Here is a 17,587-nt window from a genome sequence, read left to right as displayed (position 1 = left end):
GTTTTCGATACACGCATTTCTTTGTACTGGTGAAGATAACTCACAATTATGTCATAGGAAAGATTTTGAAGTTGAAGCAAAGGAAAAAAAAATATGAAACAAGTATAACATTTTAAACTTAGTAAAAATAAATTAAATAGTCCTGAGTCTGAATCCGGACAGTTTTTTTTAATCACTTTCCTATTTTCTTGTGTTAAGATGACTAATTGGTAAATTTAAAAAAGCTTCAACAGGTGCAATATTTTAAGCACACACTAAATTAATTACAATGCTTCATAGATAAGACATTTACAAATGTAGTGCAGAAGATCTCATGTTTTTATCTCATGTTTCATCTCATGTTTTTGTGCTCGTTTGCCATTTTGGCATTATATGATTGTTTTTATTAGTGCTTTCTGTTTATATTGTTGTGTATATGCATATCAACAGTACAATAAAATATTTATTAGGTCTGGTTTTTTTTTTTAATTATTCATGATTGAGTAATTGTTTATTAGGCGCATTTGGACTATACGTCTTTGAAACAGTTTTCACCAAGACAAGTAACAATCTTCCATTAGGTACAAAAAGCATACATAGTAATCTCCATGCGGTACAAAATGGTATTGCATACAAATATTCGCTGAGGTACGAAATGGCATTTATATTAATCTTCCATGAGATATGAAATGGTATTACATATAAATCTTTGATGAGGTACGAAATGGCATACATATTAATCTTCCATGAGATATGAAATGGTATTACATATAAATCTTCGATAAGGTATGAAATGGCATACGTATTAATCTTCCATGATATGAAATGGAATAACATATAAATCTTCCATGAGGTACGAAATGGCATACATATTAAATCTTCCATGAGGTACGAAATGGTATTACATGTTAATATTTGAAATGGTCAAGGTACGAAATGGTCAGGGTACGAAATGGTTAGAGTACGAAATGACTATAATTCTTGTATATAACTGTAAACAAATAAAAATAAATATATTAGTTATCTAGAAGTTTTATTAAAATTCTACGAGCTGTCGTTAAATTTTAATGCATTGGTACAGCACGGCTGATACCAATACTGTGGATTCATTTTTATTCGTTGGATACCAATTTTCATGGATTTCGTGGGTACAGGGGAACCACAAATTTAAATATTCAACAAATTTCAAATTTTCTAAAGGAATGTATGCAAAGTTTGCCAAAACCGCGAAATTAAATATCCACGAATATGCAAGTTTGTCTCTCAAAACACAAAAATTGGTACCCACAAAAATAAATGAATCTACAGTAAATAATTTTTTCAACAGTCTAAATATTTGGTTAATTGGTTATATTTGTATGGAATATGCAATGGTAACCTTTAAAATTTATGTGCTCTTTTGTGGTTTTTTTATGTTTCATAATACATGCATAGATGCCAACCCCCTTTTGACACAATCAGTAACAAACTATCAAATTTTCCGTATTTTTGAAAAGTTTTCAGTAATCATTCATAAACGTGCATTTACCAATAAAAATTACTGACGAGTGGTTGCAAAGTGATGTACACTAAAATTTGTCATTTAACATGTTGTCTGTAGTATGTATTCCATTCATTAATTGTTCAGATGTTCTCGACTCAAACATTTTTGTTTTGTCAAGGAGAAGTAGAGAAAGGGGGAAAGCTACTTAATAAAATGCAAGTTTGCCTCTTCGGAAGTCAGTTAGTTACCCAACAATAGGTTGATAACTCCCGAAAAACCGGAAGCATTACATTGGCGTTTCCTAAATACTGGACCAGGACGGAAAAGTAATGATAAAAATCCGCGTTTTACAAAATTGAACGTCGATGATTAGGAATCCGTAACTATTCGACTTTGACCGTAATAGCGTAGTTTTTATCGCAAAATCGGAAAAACTACGGAAAAATCGTAATGGTTGGCATCTATGTACATGTCAATTCCAATGCACTGACTCCTGAGCTGATGATACTCTCGGAGACTAGGAGTCCGCAAGTAGGGGCAGTATCTCTTCAGGGCTAGAAATTGAAAATCATATTTTATAAATTTGGTGTATTAGAGGGGCTTCTGAGATTCACCTTTGTCAGGAATACTCAATGTAAATTAAGACAGACAATAAACATTTATCTACCTCTTCTTTGTCTTTATTTTCTGTCTTCTGAAGTAAAAGTTTAGTCTGTTTTTCTTCACTTGTTGATCTGGACTGTTGAATTTTATCTCCTCAGATTCCTATAATAAAACACACAGTTATTTTGCAATTACAATAATGAATTTCAGCAACTTTATTTAAACTTTTTCTGAACACTTAAATATGTGAGTATTTACATTATCAAGGGCAAAATACATTACAGCTATTTTTATACAACCGCAAAACAATTTTTGGAATCATATAATGGTATGATGTCGTAGTCCTGTGTGTCCTCTGAAGACACATTGGTTTCTGGACAATAACTTTAGTTTACGTGAATGGATATTTGAAATTTTATAAGAAGCCCCAATACCACGAAAAGAAGGTTGGGATTGATTTTGAGGATGATGGTTCCAACTGTTTATAACTGGAATAAGGGCCCCAAAAGAGGTCCTAAACAAGCATTTTTCTACTTTCAGGATAATAACTTGTGTATAAGTATTTCAATTGCTCTGAAATTATTCCACAATGTTTAATACCACAAGTAGAAGGTTTGGTTTCATTTTGGGGGTTATGGCGCCAACAGTTTTGGAATTAAGGGCCAAAAACACATGTTTGTAGTTTCTGGACAATAGCTTGTATGGATCTATCTGACATTGTACCACAAGGTTCCATATCACAAAAGGAAGGCTTGGATTGAGTTTGGGGGTTGTTACCCCATTCATGCAGGAATTGGATCCAAAAACAAGGGCCAAAATTGAGCAAATATTTAGTTTCCAGATAATAACTTGTGTTTAAGGGTATGGATCTCTCTGAAATTGTACAAGGTTCCATACTACAAGGGAAAGGCAAATATCAAGTGTGGGGGTAATTGCTCCAAGGGGGATTTCAAAAAGTTTTGGGAGGTTCCAATTTTTTTAAGGGGTTCAAATTTTTTTTCAAATTTTTTTTAAAGTTTCAAGAAGAAATCTTTAATTGCACAGTATTGAGCAATAGATTTGTAAGATCTTGATATTTGTTTTGTGTCAGAAACCTATTTTATGACAAAGGAGTAGGGGCTATAATGGCCCAAGTTTACAAGATAAAAAAAATTTGAACAGAGCAGTTTTTTCTCCATAAATTATTTGAATATGAGTCAATGATTAATAAAAACTGTTTTTATCTAAAAAAAAAAAAAAAGTTCAATGACGTCACAATGGTAGTGGCAAATGACGTCATACTTTGGGATATAAGCAAAAATACAGAAATTTTGATGTTTTTTCTAAATTTTGACGACCTTACTATACTTGCACCAATTAAAAATTTTAACATTTTGACAAGTTCATACATATCAAACTTAAGATAAAAAATCTTTTTGGTGCAAGGTTGGTGCGATAGTTTATTTTATATTTTTCATAGCCAAGCAGAGCAATAAAAAGCTGAAATTTGCCGTCCAAATTGGACCTATTCATCTGACAAAGTTTAGTTTATACATTCTTATGCCTATAGAAACTTATTTTTTTTGTTTATGAATGTAACATGTATTCCTAATATTATTTCCGTTAGTATATGTCTAGTTACACTTCTTAAAAAAATCCGAAAGCAATGAGCTACATGTGTAAGGTAGTCAATAACAACTTTGAGGATATTTTGTTTTTAATTATGAAATTTTAGATAGACATGCAATATAACAAAATCTGTACATTATTTATGTTTCTGCTAATTATCAATTCAAAATCTGGTGTTTGAATGTGGCAATCTTCTCTCTCTGGTATTAGGGTCAGATCCATGATTTTATGTTAGGAAAAGTGGGGGATGGGGGGACAAAGTATACTGAATTTAAAAGATTGTTTTGCTTAAATTACATAATTAGTGAGAAACATGAAAGGAGTAAGGGCTGATTTTGGCCTCAAATTTCATGTTCATCTAACGAAAGATTTTAAACATTTTTTAAACACTTAAGTGTCTATTTCAATTGATTCAATAAGTTTATGTGAAAGAAGTGTGTGTATTTGTATTTGCTATACCTATAGCAAGTAGAGGGTGTAGGATGTTCTCGCTGTGTTGAAGACTTATTGGTGGCCGTGGGCTGTTTTCTGCCTTTTGACGGGGTTGTTGTCTCTTTAACACATTCCTCATTTCCATTCTTAATTTAACTATTCTGTCACAGTTTTCTCAATAATAAAGACATCCTAAAAATTTCTTGTTTACATTGTTCTTTCAGGTCAATATCAGATTCTAATGCAATTTGTATGCAACATTTTTTTTCATTGGCTAAAAGTTGTTGTCAAATCCGCAGTTGACCAGGCGTAACTAAGGATGAACCCGCCATTTTGAATTGTTGAATCAACAAATGTTCGATTACTACTATATAATCAAAAATAAAACAACACCTACCTCGAATTCGCCGTTTTAATGTAATTTTATCCGAATTTGAATCGTACTGGTAACGTAATAATCTCCAGTTTGTAAGTTTTCATTTGTGTGACGTCACGTTTAGCCATGACATCTTTGCGCCAAAATCATTCATGAAGTTTCGCGGATTTTTTTTTATTTGTCAAATTTAGACCTTTTTTCAAGTTTTATTGTATTATTTCTTTTTGTAATGCATCAGAATCAGAATAACAGTACTGTAGTTGAAGAGTTGCCACCGTCAATTTTGATTTGACAGTCGCAAATCTCCGTTTTACTGTCTCCGCTACGTGTCGCCAGTAAAACTGCATTTGCGACCGTCAAATCTACAATTGACGGTGGCAACTCTTCAACTACAGTACTGTTATTCCTAAAATAGGTATTTAAACCATACCTGGTAAGTTTTGATAATTTCCTGACAATTCCTCCTGATTTGTTCTGTTTCTTCCTTCTTTTCTTTCAATTGCAGATTTATTTTCTCTAAATTTGCTTTTGTTTCCTTAAAAAAAAAAAAAATATCAATAACATTTGTTTATTTCACTAACATATATATTTCAATAGGTAATGAATGGGTTATAATATCTATTGTGCAAATATTAACATTTGAGGAGAGACCCACTTATGTGTATCATCTTACAAATATATTGATTAGCCGTATTTCCTACACTCTTTCATGTCATTCTAAAATGAAAATAAACAGTTATCTACCTTGAATTGAATTTTTTTTTAACCTCTTTGTTTATACTGATGAACTTCATTGTTTGTCTTTATTTTCTTTTTTTTTTATTAAAATTGAATTTTGATCATGTTGATGCTAGTTTTATACTATCCACAACATCAATAGAATTGTGAAATATTATCACTGGAGAAAAAGAATTATATTTACTCTTTAGAAAATTGCTTTAATTCCAAATTACCATTGAACCACTGAAAAGTAGGGTAACTCGATCCACACATATGTTTTTATTTGGCTTTATCTGATTTTTGCACGCTGACGTCATAGAGCACAGATTTAAAAATAGACATATAAAACAATGCAGTTCATCTGTATAAGCAAAGAGGTTAAAAAAAAAATCAATTCAAGGTAGATAACTTTGTTTATTTTCATTTTAGAATGACATGAAAGAGTGTAGGAAATACGTTTTTATTGGCGTAGGAAGCCGTATTGCCCGAAGAAAACCACTGACCTTCCATTGAAATGGAGTGCACTTGTAATCACTGGGTTCGAAATAACAAGCTCAGTGTTGACTGGCTAGTGATTACAGTAATAACTACTTAGACTAACTCAGCCACCTAGGCGCATGTAGGATTTCTTAAAGAATCATAAAGCTGTAAGGAAAATATAAATATCATTGCAACATTTTCAAATCGAAATTTAATTCATCTTTCAAACTTCTTTTTTTTTTGTCCTTAGCTTACTTAGTGTGTGATTCCATTGTTGAAGGCTGCAGTCACCTATGGACCTTGTTCTGAATATATTTTAGTGTTCTGCGTTGACGGGATTAGTGTCTCATGAATTATAACATTATTGCATGTTGTTTCTTTATCTATACCAAAAACAAACCTTATAATCAGGCTTTAAATACTGTTTACAGTTGAATAATTGTTGGAATATACCATCTTCCCATTCTTTGCCCAATACATTTACAATTTTCTTCAGGTCATCAATACCTTTGGCTCAATCAGCTGCATAGTTATCTAGACCTTTCATACTTTTTCTGATATTAGGTTCAGTGGGCTGTAATATTCTCATATATGATCTGTCACTTGCCACATCACCAATTCCTGATTCCCTACAAAAAGTCTGGTACTGTTCTACAACACGAGAGCAAACACTATTCAAAATTATTTGAGGTACTTGATAAAGTTCTCCATTTGATAGTTTTAATTTTGTTTCCAGAAATGGTGAATCAGTCATTACGCTTGGAGACATAACAAAATTAATAAAACATTCAATTCGATTTTCAGACAACCCTTTGCGGGTATATGGTGAAAAATATACAGGCTGTCCTTGTCCTTTTTCTGAAGCATGTTTTCTGGCTGCTGTATATCTATATTTTGTTAAATTTGGAATATAAGTACTCATTTCTTTAAAAGTAAAGTTATTTGCAAATACTGACAAAATCTGTCTCTGTGTTACCCAATCAGATGATAAATCATAAGCTGTAGATAAAATTTCAAGCGTTTTGTCAGATGATGTTGAAGGAAAAGAATTCATGACTGAATGTAGATGATGACTTCCTTGTCCTGGTGCAAGAACATTAACCACATGTTCAAATATCTTTTCGGTCTTCATTGAATAGTAAATTGGATGTGTTCTGATGATTGATTCCAGTTGATTTTAAGTTTTTCTTCACAGGGCTAAGACCACAGGATTGCAAAAAATTATCAAGTGCTTTATGTTTCACTGATATATCATAATGAGGGATGTCTGAGTTGTCCATATGTTCACTGGTGTCAGTGTCCTGGCTATTCGGTAACCACAAACTACCCTGAGAATCAGCATTTGAAATCTGAAAAGATAAGAAATATTATGATATTCTAGATAAAATTGAGATTCAAACCATCTCTTGAGGCTACATAGATAAAATCATGAAGCTGAGTCAGTTTATATTTGATAAAAGTCAGGACATAAGTGCCTCAACATGGTCAAATTTATCAGAAAGTAATCATTATTTGCAACACATGGACACACCATTCAGGCTCGATACAGCTCAGAATTTGAAGTGTGATTAAATATTTGACACAGCATAGGTTTCTGACAGAGAATGAAATTGGTCCAAGAACTTAAAAAATTTAATTTGGACATCTAAAGTTGTGTCAAAGAGACAACAACGCGACCATAGAACAGACAACAGCAGAAGGTCAGCGAGAAACTCCTGCAACCGGAGGTGTCCTTCAACTGGCCCCTAGACAAATATATATACTAGTTCAGTGATAATGGACGTCATACTTAACTCTAAATTATACACAAGAAACTTAAATTAAATACCATACAAGACTAACAAAGGCCAGGGGCTCCTAATAATGTGACGGGTTAAACATTTTTTGGAGATCTCAACCCTCCCCTATACCTCTAGTCAATGTAGAAAAGTAACGCATAACAATCTACCTATTTAGGTCCAATATCCAAAATCTTAATTTGTGGTTAGATACAGCATAACAAAGAACCTTAAGAATTCAATTTTTGATGAAATCAAACAAAGTTTAATTTTGGACCCTTTTGACCAATATGGCCAAAAAATCAAATATCTAAATACACAGTTAAATTCAGCATATCAAAAACCCCAATATATTCAATTTTTGTTGAAATCAACAAAGGTTAATTTTGGACCATGATTTGGATCAACTTGAAAACTAGGCCCATAATAAAAAGAAATCTAACTACAGGTTTAGATTTAGCATATAAAAGAACCCAAAGATTTCATTTTTGTTAAAATCAAATTCAGTTTATTTAAGACCCTTTGGACCTTAATGTAGACAAATTTGAAATTGGGATCAAAAATAAAAAATCTAAATACACAGTTAGATTCGGCATACATGTATCAAAAAACGATCCATACACTTACACACAAGTTTATAATTGTCTGGAAAATAGTATGAAAGAACCTTAGTGAGCACGCTCACATACCCCATGTCCCCACATTGTCATTGGAGAAATTAAATAAGTGTAAGAAAAAAACAAGAATGTGTCCCTAGTACACAGATGCCCCATCCACACTATCATTTTATATGTTCAGTGGACCGTGAAAATGGGGTGAAAACTCTAATTTGGCATTAAAATTAGAAAGATCATATGATATCATAGGGAAAATGTGCACTAAGTTTCACATTGATTGGACTTCAACTTCATCAAAAACTACCTCGACCGAACACTTTAACCTGAAGCGGGACAGACGGACAAAGCGACGGACGAACGAACGGACTCAGACCAGAAAACATAATGCCCATAAATGGGACATAAAAATGAATCTTAATTTCCTGTCAATATGCACATCTACATAATATTTCCTTATTATCTACAAAGTTTCATGAAATTCTGTTGTGTAGTTTCAGAGGAGTTGTAGTAGTACATTAATGTAAATAAGTTCAAAGGGACGTAACTCCAAGAAAAAAATTTGAATCCTAATTTCCTGTCGATATGCACAACTACATTGTATGTCCTTATTATCTAAAAAGGTTTTGTGAAATCCTGTTGTGTGGTTTGAGAGGAGTTGTGATGACAAGAAACGGGACTGACGGACGGACAGGGCAAAAACATTATACCCTCCGCAACTTAAATGCATGGGGTTTAATAATGCTTCTTTGGGCCCTTTTTTATGCTCTTAATTCGTTAACTATTGGGACCATAATCCTCAACCTTCCTTTTATGGTTTCAAACTTTGCGTTAAAATTTCATAGAGTCCATTCACCTAAACTAAAGTTATTGTCAGGAAACTAAATATCTTCAGACGTCGCTGACGACGACGACATGATACCAATATACCACCTCAAATTTTGTGTACGGTTGTATAAAAAGTAAATACATGTGTAGATTACACAAAGTATCCCAAGAATTCAATTGTGGTTAAAATCAAAATAAGTTTGAGTTGGAATCCTTTAAACCTTTATGTGGACCAATTTAAAAAAGCAGACAAAAAATCTTTAAAATTTAGATTAATTTTTTCAATTAAGCACATCTAGGTCCCCTAGAAATAATTTTTTGTTGAGGTCAAATAAAGTTAAATTTTGGACATTTTAGACATTAACATTGTCCAATTTGAAAATTAGGCACAAAAGGTATTGACAAGCTTATACAGAGATATTTCTTGCATTATGAAATTTTGACATGGTTAAATGAATATTTTGAAATTAAAAGTGCAATATTTTGAACTTGTTTACAACATATAATAATAAATATCAAAGTCAAAATCTTCAGTCATGACGAAAAAAATCTGGGAAACTGATTATGCAAGTGAATTTTTTGAAGTTCAATTATAATTCTGCACAAAATTATCAGATCAGAACAAAAACCAAAATTGATCTGTAACTTGTCATGATAAAACAATATACCAAATATCAAATCAATATCTTCAAGCATACAGGAAAAAGTGTGGAAAACTGATTTGCCGGACTGACAGAATGGACATGCAGAGGGTCTGAGGAAACACAGTTATTTTGTGGTGCATTTCCTTAAGACAATAAATGGAAATAAAAATATCCCACCGCAGTTTCTCAATAAAATTCTTAAAGTGTGTTGTTCTACTTTTGGGACAAATTATATCAAAATTATAGAAAACTTTATCGGCTCTAACTCACAATACGGACACATGTACATTAGGGAACATAATTGTGGACAACAAAAATTCAAGGGACAATAACTGTGTACTCACCCCAGAGTGAAAACCTTTGCCTTCAACAGTAGGGGACCAATAAATTGTTTGCAAACTAGAAAATCCTTGTATTTTGGCCATTAAAGTTAGGACAGTTAAGGTTTTCATTTTACCTGTGTGCTACAGCTTGCAGCATCTTCTTCCTGATATTCATCATTTTTGTTCTGTTGGAAATCACAGGATATATTGTCTGGGCTTGCTCTCTGTATCAAAATAAAAGAAATAGATTGTATACATCAAATGAACTTAGGGCAATATTATATATATATGAATTTACAATATTTCACATACATGTAATATTGACCTCATGTGGCTTATTTTGTAATTTACACAAAGCTTATTTATAGCTAAAACAAATATAAAGGGATGTAAAAATTGGTCAAATACTTGAAATTGGTTAACAGATATATCTTTTGCAAAATCCTGTTTATATTTTCGTTGTAGGAAATCAGAAAATATTACTTTCCTAATTATGCTAATGTGTGTTACAATTTTTTTTTCAATATTTTAAATCTTGCTATTTTTTCTGGAGTTCAGAAGAAAAATGAAGAAGCTATTAGTATTGGAGTCTTTTTTTAAATAGCTTGCCTTCAATGGAAGGTCGGATCATCTTCATCAACATCTTACAAGCATGATGATGCATATTATTGGCAGTTTAGTGTATTTGCATGATAGTCATTTATGAACCAATATTTTGTTGCAATGTTTGAAAAATATGTGATTTTGATGTCAGTACATACATGTAACTGCTACATTCTACTGTTTTACTTGGAGAAAAAAAATATGTTTTGATACTTTATTTTTATAAATCAATAGCATCTTATAATTACAGTTTCTAGGAAATGGCTACTTTGTAATACTAATTTTAAAACACAATTTGTACTGACTTTCCCAAAAGTAAATTCTTACATGAATGTACAATGTATATATGTCGTGTACAAGTTGCAATTTTGTACAGGTTATAACATGTACAAAAATATTGTACATGTTATAACTTGTATAATGCAAAAATACAAGTTATAACATGTACAAAAGTACCTCATACATGTTATAACCTGTACAAAATATTGCTTAAAAATGGTTTTAACTTGTACAAAATTTAAGATAAATCTTAAAGAAGTAAAATATACTTTTAAATTCACCAATGCATAAAGAACAACAATAAATAGGCCAGAACGTGTCTTTTTCTGACAATGATCACAAAGTTTCAGAAATATATGTTTCATGACTTATGTTGGCAAAATGTGTTTTCATGTAATTGTATGTTTTATATAGTCCATCATGGCTTAAATAAGTGTTACACTATTTACTAAAAGCTTGCATTTCCTCAATGACAATTACATTAGATACTAGTAACTAAATTCTTCCAAACATTTTAAGAACGATGCCTAATAATTTTGGGTAATACTCCTCCCTCTCGTTTTATAGCATGCAAAGACTAAAACAATCACATCTTCCTATATCTAACTAAAGACTAAAACAATGTCTATATGCTTACTCTGTAAAAGCAAGAGAGAGCTGAAATAGTTTTCATTGGACCACGCTTCATTATCAATATTTTTGGATCTACTCTTCAACATTTTTGGCCTTCAGCATGACTTATGTAAATTTATAACTCAATTTTTTTTATAAACTATAAGATCAATGCATGAGGCGAATGTCATTTTGATGTTTAGAATATACATCCTCTACTTTGAAAGCATGTATTTGTGTCCTTTGGATGTTGTCTGCTCCATTGGCTGGTTGTTGACTATTAGACACATACCCCATTTTAATTCCCAATTTTATTTGTAGACACATCTGTCCTGGCTATCCTCTTATGTCTTTTAGTGTCAACTAGAATAAAATTATTTTACTTTTGCCTTCAGAGTGGACACTCACAATTATAATTCATCAAATAAAGATATGCCCATAGATAGTCATAAGAGGATCATAAGACATGTCCTAAGATATATCTTATGACAAGTCTTAGGATCTCTTTGTAATACCGACCCCTGGACATTAACCGTATCAAAAAAGGACAAAACACACTAACATGAAGGAATAATAAAAAAGTTATGAAAATATTATTGAGGTCAATAACATCTGTTGCGATACTGTGAAAGTACTTTAATTCGTGGGTATCAATTTTCGTGGTTTGATCAATATTAACATGTTCGTGGGTTTTTAAATTCGTGGATTTTAGTTTTCTAATAAAAAAAATAATTGAAAAACTAAAGCCTTTAGAAACAAAGGTTACAAATAGTCTTGATTGAAGGAAATTGCAAAGTAAACATTGACCCGTGAAAATCTGTAAATCGTAGTGATAACACTAATTAACCCATGATAAAGTGATCAACAGATTAAAGACCATCAAAGGTGTTAATTAGGCCATAAATATGTCACCTAAAGAAAACAGTAACATAAACAAATGCTTTAAACGTACCTTGAATTGTCAAATAATTCTTATCAAAATCAAGCCCAGCATGAAATTATTATTTCCCATATGTACGAGAACTATGAGGATATAAAATGAACACTTTATCATACTGGCATATCAATACCGGAAATCTGACTTTCGTCGATCAAAAATATCTTTTATGAGAATAAAAAGATCAACAGTTGTACAGTTTAGGTTATTAAAGATTAAATGGGTATAATCCTGCATACGGTTGTAGTTCTGTGACTGCTACTAAAGTATTCTCGGATTTGGCGTTATTCAATATTTCTCTAGATCATATCAATAGTCAAACCTACCGATGGGGATCTTTCCATGACTTGATTTGGACAATGGTTGTTTTATTTCGTTGGACACTTAAATTCGTGGATAAAGTCATCCACGAAAACCACGAAAATTGGTACCCCACGAATAAAAGTACTTTCACAGTAATAGAAACATATCCTTATTTTTCGATTTTGTACAAGTTAAAACCATTTTTAAGCAATATTTTGTACAGGTTATAACATGTACGAGGTGCTTTTGTACATGTTATAACTTGTATTTTTGCATTATACAAGTTATAACATGTACAGTATTTTTGTACATGTTATAACCTGTACAAAATTGCAACTTGTACACGACATATACATGTATATCATATATATTTTCACCCTCAAAAACATCTCACACTAATATTTCAATCATATCTGTTATCGTGGTTATTGTAAATAGAATTCCTACCTCCTCTGAGACAGTAGTAATGGTAGTACATGTATCTTCAGAATTTGTATTTACAGGTGCATATAGGCTTTCTGTAGGATTATCTTTGTCCATGATGGCATGTACATTTTGTACCATGTCACCTCTACATTTTCGACAGACTCCTGTGATGACAAACAAAAAATACAATTTCATCATCAGATTATAGACATTTTTAATATAATGTACATATATTAATTGGAGAAAAGAATGAGCTACATGTACTCAAGTATTGATACAATGGTCTTCCTCTAGATTATATAAATATAGGAATGACTGTAACCATACATTAATTCATCCTGCAACAAACCAACTATTCAACTATTGTAAAAATTGCAGGTACACAAATACATGCATTGACAGGTATACAAAATGTACATGTAATTTAAAAAGCTCCACCTTTTTTGCAGGTCTGCACTACTATTATGTGAAATTGATCTTGTACTGCATGCATGCCCTCCTTTATCAAGGTTAATGTTGCAAAGGTTTTATTATGTCTATATATATATATATATATATATATATATATCTATATATATATATATATATATATATATATCTATATATATATATATATATATATATATATATATATATATATATATACAGTATATATGACTAGAATAACATGTACAGATAATAACACAACTGTAAAATAAAGTACAAAATTCCAACATTTTAGTTCTTATGATTTGAGTTTGCTTTTCAACTGACAATGCAACAAGAATGTGTCCCTGGTACATGGATGCCCCATCGGCACTATCATTTTCTATGTTCAATGGACCGTGAAAATTGGGGAAAATCTCTAATTTGGCATTAAAATTAGAAAGATCATATCATAAGGAACATGTGTATTCCATCAAAAACTACCTTGACCAAATACTTTAACCTGAAGCGGAACAGACGGAGGGACGAACAGAAGAATGAACGTACAATGGACGGATGCACAGACCAGAAAACATAATGCTCATAAATGGGGCATACAAATCTTTCATGACGGTTGAAAATAAAATAACAAGAGTGCACACGCTGAAATGTCTCTCCTTCTTTACTAATCATTGATATTATGTTGATTGTCCTAAATATAAAGCTTAATTACAATTAAAACATAAACTTAACATTAACCCTTAAAACTAAAAATTGACCACTGAACCATGAAAATGATGTCAAGGTGAGATGAACCATGCTAGGCACACATGTACAGCTAACAATTCTTCCATACAACAAATATAGTTGACCTAATGGCTATTGCTTAAAGTTTTAAAAAAAAATGGACCAAAATACAAAAACTTGACACCGAGCAATGAACCATGAAAATGAGGTCAAAGTCAAATTCAATCTGAGCGACTGACATATAGTCATCAAATATTTCCATACACCAAATAAAGTTGACTTATTGCATATATATAGTAAGATAAAAAGACCAAAACTCAAAAACTTAACTTTGACCATTGAACCATGAAAATGAGGTCAAGGTCAGATGACACATACCAGCTAGACATGTACACCTTACAATAATTCCATACACCAAATATAAATATTTTTGTAGTACAAAATGTAATCTATTGCATACAGTATATGAAAAACAGACAAAAACACAAAAACTTAACTATAACCACTGAACCATGAAAATGAGGTCAAGGTCAGATGACACCTGCCAGTTGGACATGTACACCTTACAGTCCTTCCATACACTGATTACAGTAGACATATTGCTTATATATATAGTACATGTACATGTATCTGAGATATGGACTTGACCACCAAAACTTAACCTTGTTCACTGATCCATGAAATGAGGTTGAGGTCAAGTGAAAAATGTATGATTAATATGAGGACCTTGCAAGGTATGCACATACCAAATATAGTATCCTGTTACTTACAATAAGAGAGTATTTCATATTACAAAAAATCTTAACTTTTTTCAAGTAGTCACTGAACCATGAAAATGAGGTCAAGGAAATTGGACATGTGACTGACAGAAACTTGGTAACATGAGGCATCTATATACAATTAAAGTATGAAGCATCCAGGTCTTCCACCTTCTAAAATATAAAGCTTTTAAGAAGTTACATGTAGCTAGCGCCGCCGCCGGAACACTATCCCTACATGTATGTCTAGCTTTCTGCAACAAAAGTTTCAGGCTCAACAAAAATGATAGTCACATATTATACATGTACACTAGGACAAAACATGCTTATACATGTAAATAACAAAAAAAAGAAATGATTGTTTACAAAAGCTTACAAATTTAAAACTGGTCTACATGTACATTGTATATGTACGTTAGCATAACTTGTTGCATTCCTTAATACCAGAAAACTGAGATACATGCATGTTTCAAATAAGTAACACAAATGTCATGTATGTTGAGTTGATTTTTTTCTAAATCAAGAAGTGGGAGATACAAAGTTAAATAATCATGGCTTAAGTCAGGGTATTTATAATTTACATGTAAAAAATGTTCAATGATCATATTAAGTTTAAAGAATTTAATGTTATCTTATATATACATGTACATGTTGTATATTTCAGGGGCGGATCCAGCCATTTTAAAAAGGGGGGGGGGGGGTCCCAACCCAGAGTAAAGGGGGGGGTTCCAGCTATATGCTCCCATTCAAATGCATTGATCGGTCAAAAAAAAGGGGGAGTTCCAACCCCAGGAACCCCCCCCTCTGGATCCGCGCCTGTATTTACCTTAACTTTGGGACCAGGGCCAGGGGACTGATTCTGTAAGTCTGAGTGTGAGTTCTTGGAATGGGTGTAGAGAACTGCAGTATCTTTCTGTTGCCTTTGGGAGTTAATCCTCTGGGTGGGCTGAATTTCTTTCCTTTTGGTGTTAGAAGGGGTTAAACAGTCCCTGTTTCGCCTTACACTATGTACATATTCTAACTTGATGGTGAGATTCTTAAAGTTATTAGTAACTTTTTTGAGAGTGTCAGTCAACTGTTTGCATTGTTTCTGGCTGTTGTATATTGTTTTAAGAGATTTAAAACATGCATCACATACATAAGTGTCTTCATTTTCTTAAACATATAGGCTACTTTCTCAACAGATTTTCCTCCAACTGGTAGCAATTTGAAGTAGTTTCAATTAGATCAACTTCACTATGTTTCATAAGTTGTTTACGCCTTCGGCTTCGTTCCATTTTTAAATTGTTCACATCAAAAATTACAAAATAATGTTGACCAAAGATTTGTAAGACTATACAAATCCTTGTGTTGACAATGCAAACACGTGTTGTCAAATTCCATTGTTATTAAGGTGTTTACTTTTAATCATGCTCCGCCTTCTTTTCCAAGTATTTGAGAACAGGTAAAATAGGTAATATAACCTAAGGAGTTTACTAATCGTATCATCTGTTTATGCTCCGCCTTTTTCTCCCGCCAAATCTGTGATTGTAAACAATTGCCCATAATTCACCGCGTCAATCAATTTCCGCTTGTGTTGGAAGGGATAGCGTAGAAGTATCCTGGTTCCCGGTACTACGTTCCAGGTATTAGTTATTCTAATGAAATTAGTTTGTAACGATAATTTTCATTGGACGTTGACAAATCTTTTGAGGGGTTAGATTCCACGTTCTAACAGTCCGTAACTAAGAAAGCCACCATTTTGAATTCCGATTTTTTTTTGGGGTATGTAATTTCTCAAAAAATAAACAAGATTGTCACATTTTGAGCCTCAGAATCTTCTTTTTGTCTATATTGAAACCATTCTGAAGCGTACGAAAAGTAAAATACGTTTAGTATTCATGTTCGACATCCAGAGTATACATATGACGTCACATTGTTTAGATGCTAAAGACTATGCAACAGTTTCGCGGACTTTTTCATTTATGACATTTTTAAGCCAAAATATTTATTAAATGAAATTTGATTTAATAAGTGGCATTAGAATGGAGATAACTGTATTGTATTTTAAGCTTAGCCTTCGTAAAACTTGATTTTACTGTCGCAAATATCCGTTTACCTATCTCCGCTCCGCGTCGCTAGGTAAACTCAATTTGCGACAGTAAAATCTACGTTTTACGAAGGCCAAGCAAACTTAAATTAGAAATATTGTCTCTAATCAACAATATAGTTGATGAAGACTTAACACTATTCTATTCAAACCATTTTAAGAAAAACTTTACTAATGCAAACAAGACCAGTCATGTTAACCTTTACGAAGAACTTGCCGAGATTGTCAAGAATGGGGTACAGGAGGTAGACGCAGAGATAGACACAAATGAGCTTAATTAAATTTTCAAAAATGTCCCCAGTTGTACTATGTATATGAACTTTGTGTTGCTGCTTTTATCTTTTTGTGACAATTGAAATTTAATTTGAATTTGTTGTTAAATATAAATAAGAAGATGTGGTATGAGTGCCAATGAGACAACTCTCCATCCAAGTCACAATGTATAAAAAGGTAACAAGTATAGGTCAAAGTACGGCCTTCAACACGGAGCATTAGCTATAAGCTATAAAGGACCCCAAAATAACAAGTGTAACACAATTCAAACAGGAAAACCATAAGTT

At 32.2% G+C, this 17,587-nt stretch overlaps 1 protein-coding gene across 2 annotated transcripts; it reads right to left on the bottom strand.

Annotated features, from left to right (window-relative positions):
• Positions 1 to 415: 415 nt before the first annotated feature.
• LOC143072452 (uncharacterized) lies at positions 416 to 16,483 on the bottom strand. Of its 2 annotated transcripts, none has more exons than XM_076247373.1 (7): positions 16,340 to 16,483; positions 13,050 to 13,192; positions 10,003 to 10,092; positions 6,082 to 7,030; positions 4,912 to 5,016; positions 2,130 to 2,227; positions 416 to 970 (listed from the first exon to the last, which is right to left on the bottom strand). In XM_076247373.1, exons 1-4 carry the CDS (start codon positions 16,347 to 16,349, stop codon positions 6,791 to 6,793), a joined length of 483 nt encoding a protein of 160 aa, XP_076103488.1. In that variant the 5' UTR covers positions 16,350 to 16,483; the 3' UTR covers positions 416 to 970; positions 2,130 to 2,227; positions 4,912 to 5,016; positions 6,082 to 6,790. The 2 variants fall into 2 exon arrangements, with proteins under 2 accessions (XP_076103488.1, XP_076103489.1); XM_076247374.1 differs by lacking the exon at positions 16,340 to 16,483 and adding an exon at positions 16,077 to 16,330.
• Positions 16,484 to 17,587: the final 1,104 nt, after the last annotated feature.

Source organism: Mytilus galloprovincialis, chromosome 4 (genome assembly GCF_965363235.1).
Source record: "Mytilus galloprovincialis chromosome 4, xbMytGall1.hap1.1, whole genome shotgun sequence".
NCBI lineage: Eukaryota > Metazoa > Mollusca > Bivalvia > Mytilida > Mytilidae > Mytilus > Mytilus galloprovincialis.
This window is presented reverse-complemented; position numbering and strand designations above follow the sequence as displayed.

Bases quoted from the DNA above. Each gene is read 5' to 3' on its own strand.
- LOC143072452 (XM_076247373.1), bottom strand. The intron at 10,093-13,049 runs GTAGGAATTCTA...ATTTTGATACAG, and splicing joins TTACTACTGTCTCAGAGGAG to AGAGCAAGCCCAGACAATAT. The intron at 7,031-10,002 runs GTAAAATGAAAA...TTATCTTTTCAG, and splicing joins CTGCAAGCTGTAGCACACAG to ATTTCAAATGCTGATTCTCA.